The sequence below is a fragment of the Octodon degus genome, unplaced genomic scaffold, assembly GCF_000260255.1.
Source record: "Octodon degus isolate 3935 unplaced genomic scaffold, OctDeg1.0 scaffold00004, whole genome shotgun sequence".
Lineage (NCBI taxonomy): Eukaryota > Metazoa > Chordata > Mammalia > Rodentia > Octodontidae > Octodon > Octodon degus.
In genome coordinates, this window is record NW_004524580.1 from 7164350 (window position 1) to 7170532 (window position 6183).

Sequence of the window (6183 nt, forward strand, 5' to 3'; positions counted from 1 at the left end):
TGTGTGGCCAGCTCAGCCCACCAGGGGGCGGGGCTGGCTGGCATGTGGTGCTGGGGGATTGAACCGTGGTCCCTGTGTTTTGCTTAGCTTAGCTTGTTCTAAGTAGGTGCTTTAGACCACTGAGCCATCTCACCAGCCCCTAGTAATTACTTTAATGACACCTCCTATACATTTATTTGCTCTTAGATTTTTATCCTGACATGTTGTTTCATTTTTTATTAAGAAATCTACTTTCAATTTGATTTGAAACTGTCTCATTGCTATATGTTTATCAATAAAACTTTGAAAAGAAAAAAAAATAAAATAAAATCAGGTTTTTTCTTTTCTCCTAAAAAAAAAAATAAAGAAATCTACTTTCAAATTTAGTAGACTGTATCTGTATCTTATATTTTATTATCAAGATTATATTTCATAAACTAAACATACAGTTTGTAATACAACCAAACGTAGAAAAATAGTTATTACTTACACTATGTCTCAAAATTTGAAAGAGGGCAAGGCGTGTAGCTCAGCACTAGAATGCTTGCCTAGAAGGCATGAGGTCCTGGGTTCAATACAAAATAACACACACACACACACACACACACACACACCCCAAATCAAAAACGAAAACAAAAATCAGGATGGTTAGTAGGCACCAGACTGTGAAAGCAGCTCTACTTCTTTCTATACTTACAACTTCAGTCAAGTAACTACCCTCTTAGCCCAGTTTCCTTCAGCATACTAATTAAATACATCATTATATGCAAAGTGCATATGACTGTACCTAGCAGTTAATAAGTATACTATCAATGTCATCTACATTATTTTTGTTATAAGAAATATCCCATCTCAATTAATTACAAATCTTGGTAACATTAAAATTTCAATGTATTTTACCAATGAAGCTAAGTATTTGAGAAAGTTGGGCTTCACTCTTAATAAGCAGTCTCACTGTCTATACCACATCTTATGCACAAGTCCAATTTTCTCTAACTCTGAATCATTGTAAGTTTCTCTCCTGACTCATCACATATTAAGGTAGACAGTCTGGAACATAATGGGAATACCAAAATGCATTTCTTAATCTACCTACTTTATAAAACTATTTACAAAGTTTGTTAAGTAGAACATGTCCTACAATAGTGAATAAATATGCTGAATAATTGTGATTTATGTTTGCATAAAAGTATTTTCTGTATTTTAAATGTCCCTTTAATCTTTCCTTTTGCTATCAAAGGAAGCTACAGAGTAGCAAGCCCACCCTGACAGAAAAACAGTATTTCATTTAAGTAATCACAAATTTCACATTTTTAACCTCTAGCCAAAAATATCACACCTTGCTAGTGGCATGATGTTAAAATTTTTGCCAAGCAGACAATAGATTAGCCGGTCAAAAACTAATCTGAGCCTAAATTGCTGATTTTAAATTCTATTTAACATCACATTTTCACTACTTCCTTCATTTACATGTTTAAATTATTTATAATAACCTTTAGTAAAATGTTATGAAAGGAAAATATACTAAGCAATATAAAATAGATTATTTTTATTTATGTCTATTTATTTATTCATTTGGTACAGGGTCTTACTACACATTCAGACTCATAGTAACCCTCCTGTCCCTGCTTCCCCAGTGCTGGGAATACATGCAGGCACCACGACGCCTAGTTTCAGGGCCAGCAGGGCATGAAGGGCCAGGGATCGACATCAGGTCCCTGCATTTGCCACTACCAGGCAGGTGCTTAGACCACCCAGCTATCTCCCCAGGCAAAGCAGGTTATTGTACAAGCTCCCTTTCCCCAGAGGCATACATACACAAAAAACTACAAAAACATTTAAAGCAATGCTCTGTACCTTATCTTCTATAAGATTTTTTAATTCACACATAATAATCATACATACTTATGCTTATGTGATCCCGAGTCATTTAAACTTTAGGCCTGTATTTTCTCCATTGGAAATGGGGATTTTAAAAAAGTAACTACCACAGGAGATTACAAAGTGCATTAAGACAGCACATAAAGCATTGTTGTCAAGCAACATGCAAACAGTCTCAAATATGTTACTTTTCATTCCTAAATCAAGGGTCAGGGAGATAGCTCAGTGACACAGCACCTGCCTACCAAGTGCAAGGCCTGAGTTTGATTCTCAGTACCAAAAGAAAAAAAAAAAATTAAAATTAAAAGCTTAAATCAAAATTTCAATGCTAACCCAACCTATTGAAATACTACATATTCTATGGTAGCCAACACCATTAATTCATTTAGCAAACCTTCTCAACAGCAAAAATTCATAAGCACTCTGAAAAGAGATGCACAACTGTCTAGAAAACATTCAACTCTACCCCTTCTCTTTAAGTCAAATACCCCCGCTCAGGGCCTGGCTGGGCTGAACTCTTCACTGTACTTACCGCATTTCATTTTTTACTTAAGAGTACCTTGAGGGCAATGCCTGCATTTATTTCTGTATCCCTGGACTACAGCCTAACAGTTTGACTCAAAGATTACATGGTGAGCTTATAAAAATATTAATGTCTGGGATCCAACTCAGACCCATTAAATCGTAAGGTCTGGGGCAGAGGACATGGAATCAGCACGAGGGAGCATTTCTTTAAGATTTGCACATGATATCAATGTGCTCCCAGAGTTAAGAACCCCTGCACCCTGACAGAATACTGTATGTACACATGCATGAAGATGTACACAGAAATATATGACTCTAGATGGTCAGCCTCTGTTGCTGCTCCCAGTCATCCCTTTAGACTCAGTTTGGTTTTTCTGTTGTTTTTGAGGGGGAACATGAGACAAGATCTTTTCTACGTAGTGCAGGCTAGCCCTGAACTCACTACGTAGCCTAAAAGGCAATCCTACCTCCAAGTGCACCACCACTCCCAATCCAGAAACACACAGTATTTTTAATAAATAATCCCTTACAGGCTACTTTACATGTGCTTTTAAACTATCAACTTAATACTTAAGGTTTTTCATGTAATTATGCCATAGATTTCTTTTCTGCTCCTTGAGAATATATATTGCCTTGCTTTCTCTTCTTGCTTTCTCTTGCTTTCTCTTCTCGTGCTTAGTGTAAGTGTACCAAAAATTAGACATGTAACCAACATTTGTCTCATCTGATAAAAAATATTGACAAGATTTGTCACATCCACATTATCCACTTCAGAATGTTACCCAAAAAAGAAAAGGAAAAACTCAGAAAGAAGTTTTCTAAAATTCTTCTAATGAGAACTAAAGTTTAATTCATATCAGAGAGCATATAACTTGTTTATACTTTTATAGTCCTTTACACAGTGCCTAGCCTCCATCTGCCAATTTTAAGTTTTAAGCTGCTTCCTTCTAAAACTATCTCCGACCTGATTTTGGTATCTTCAGGCACTATTAGGGGCCAGGGAGATAGCTCAGTAGAATAAGCGCTTGCCTAGCAGGCACAAGGACCTGAGTTCAATCCTCTGTTCCGCCAAAAATAAAAATAAAATTTGGGCGCTGTCACATACCCTTACGACATTATATAATATTCTCTAATAAAATGAGCTACAGAGAGCCACAATAAGTGTGTCACACAGGTGGTTAAAATGTAGTTCTTGAAGGCAGCTTAGCAACAACTAAAGAGGCAAAACTTGGGTGGGAATACTATCTCAAAATAAAACTGTTATTACATTAAAAACTGTAAGTGTATTTTTGACTCTGGATTGATGGTTTCCATCATTTTATAGTATTTTTAACACCTGAAGTTTCTTCTGAAACAAGAGCGTTAAATTGTATCACATAAAATATTCCACAGCAAGCAGTATTATGATCGCTGAAAACTAAGAGAAAGGGCATACAATTCTAAAACAGCAACAATTTAAAGTGAAAATGATTCTCCAGCACAATTGTGCAACATGTTTTATCACTATTAAAACAAATTTAAAGGCCTTTTTTAAATAATTGAAAATAAGGTACAAAGGCCCTGAAAAAGCATGCTCCCTAAATTAGGCACAGCACTGTAGTATTTACATTTTGTTGGGTCCTACACCTTGGACAGGCAGAGCCAGTAATCATTAAAACAAAAGCAATTCCCTATTCAACAAAAAAGGGTTCAAATTCCAAAGACCAAAAAAAAAAAAAAAAAAAATGGTACCTTGGGTTGTTTATTTTTAAGGAAGATTAAATTTAGGAGTTGCCAACACCCAAACGAAAAACATTCCAGAGTATTAGACTCAACTGCAGTGGGGAGTCATCTGCATTCTCAGCACCATGTTCCCTCAATCAAAGCAGCAGTACTAACAAAGGATGTTTCTTAGGCTCTCACAAGATACACCCTACTTACTTCCCCAGTAAACATTACTCTTGGTTTTTAAGAAGTATTTGAAAAATAATTTCAGCACAAGCAGCCAAAAAGTGAAGTTTAACATCTGCCAAGATATTTCCCAAAATAAGACCCCTGTCAGAGGAACAATGAGCAAAAGACTGAAAATGATAAACTCTTTTATTTAGACCATGTTACTTTCAAAAATAAAAGTTGAAGAATGTAACTTTTCCAAAGCCTTGTCTTCAATTTCCCCTTAATTTTCATATTTCTAAGAAGAAAAAAAAAAAAAACCCTGGAAATCTGATTACCACTCTTATGAATTCCTTTTAGAACAATTTAATGAATAACATATTTTATGGGAAGTAGCAAACCACAGAGGACAGTTCTGGTGGCAGATAAAAATCTTTCAGAAATATTCATATTAAAATACACCCTACAGAGACACACTCTGATTTTTCATGAATGGTAATAATGTTTAAAACTTGAGGTCTATTTCACATTGCCTCAACTTATCACCAAAAGTTATTACTTTGATTAATGGGAGTGTTTTTACTTAAGCCATAATTACAGTTAGGAAATTCCTAATGGTTTAGAGTGGGTAGCAAAGTTGAGTAAATTAGAAAGCTAAGAGTATAGGGCAAAATGCAAAATCTAAAGAGCCAATGGAGAAAAGATGCAGCAACTTTGGCTGAAAAGATAGTTGAACCACTTCTCATGTGCAGCGAGGTACTCTTTAACTCAAAGTGTCTGGAATTCTTTTATTTCAAATAAATGGAGAGGAGCCTGGGAGATGGCCTGGGAGATGGCTCAGTATTTGAATAAGCGCTTCCCTGGCAATCGCAAGGCTCTGAGTTCCATCCCTGGTTCCGCCAAAAACAAAAACAAAATCAAATAAAGATGCGATTATATACTAGGTAAAGAAAATTTTACGAGTCATCTAATTGGATGCTGCTGCCGACAAAAATTCGTTGAGACTGCTCAAAAATACCAAAAACGCACAGAAATACAACTACCACAAGTATGTTCCTGATACCAAGCACAAGAACAGATCTAAACAAAACTGCAAGCTGATACAGCATCCCTACTGTCCAAAGTATGACTCAGAAAAAAACAGTGCCTGTTCTGGGAAGCACTATATGTACAATACAGAGTGTATGTGTTCATTTGGGTATACTCATCTTGGGTTCGTCCCTAGATAAAGCTGTCTTGGCTACTGCTCCGGCCACATTTGCTTAACAGGTACTAAGCAGGAACGGCATAATCTGGTAACTTGAGACAGACAAGTGAGAAACGAAGTATGTCGTCATCACTATTAATCGATTTTCCTAACTGATCAAGCTACCTAGATAAGTGTGGGTAGGCAAGTTCTGCAGTCCCACGCTGTCTTTCTAACAACTCCAAAGTAACACCCATGGGTCTGAGACCACAGCCAGGAAGCTAGAAACAGCACGTGTCCTAGCCTAGTCCGGGTTTAGGGAACTTCCCAGGAAACATTTGCTCAAAGTAAAACTCCATCACCCTCTGCCGCCCAGCTTGGTGAAACAATCCAAGTCCCAGACGCGGGGAAACTCTGGGCCACGGGTTGGGGTACTAGCCGGTGAAAGCCCGCTCCGCCCCGCCCCGCCCCGCCGCCCGCGCCCGAACTCACCTCCGCCGCCGGGATGTTGACCACGCCGGTGGAGCGCCGCTTCTCCCGCAGCTTCCTCTTCTCGATCTGCCCCTTGCCCTTTCTGGCGCTGGGGCCCGAGCCCCGGCCCTTCTCGGGGGCTCCGTCCGGCTCCTCCTCGTCGCCCCGGGGCAGAGGACCCCCCGAGGCGGCGGCAGCTGGAGTCTCGTCCTCCGGCCGCCGCGGGACAGGGCCGGCCCGGGCCAGCGCGGCGGGGCCGACCGCACAGT

At 38.8% G+C, this 6183-nt stretch overlaps 1 protein-coding gene across 1 annotated transcript in view; it reads right to left on the bottom strand.

The window, feature by feature from the left end:
• Positions 1 to 6183, bottom strand: part of Pawr (pro-apoptotic WT1 regulator) — a 109741-nt gene that overhangs the window by 102572 nt on the left and 986 nt on the right. Inside the window, exon 3 of the mRNA XM_004623753.2 lies at positions 5936 to 6183. This exon is cut by the window's right edge and continues 26 nt beyond it. Within this exon, the coding sequence (XP_004623810.1) occupies positions 5936 to 6183 (248 nt within the window). The remainder of the gene's footprint in view (positions 1 to 5935) is intronic.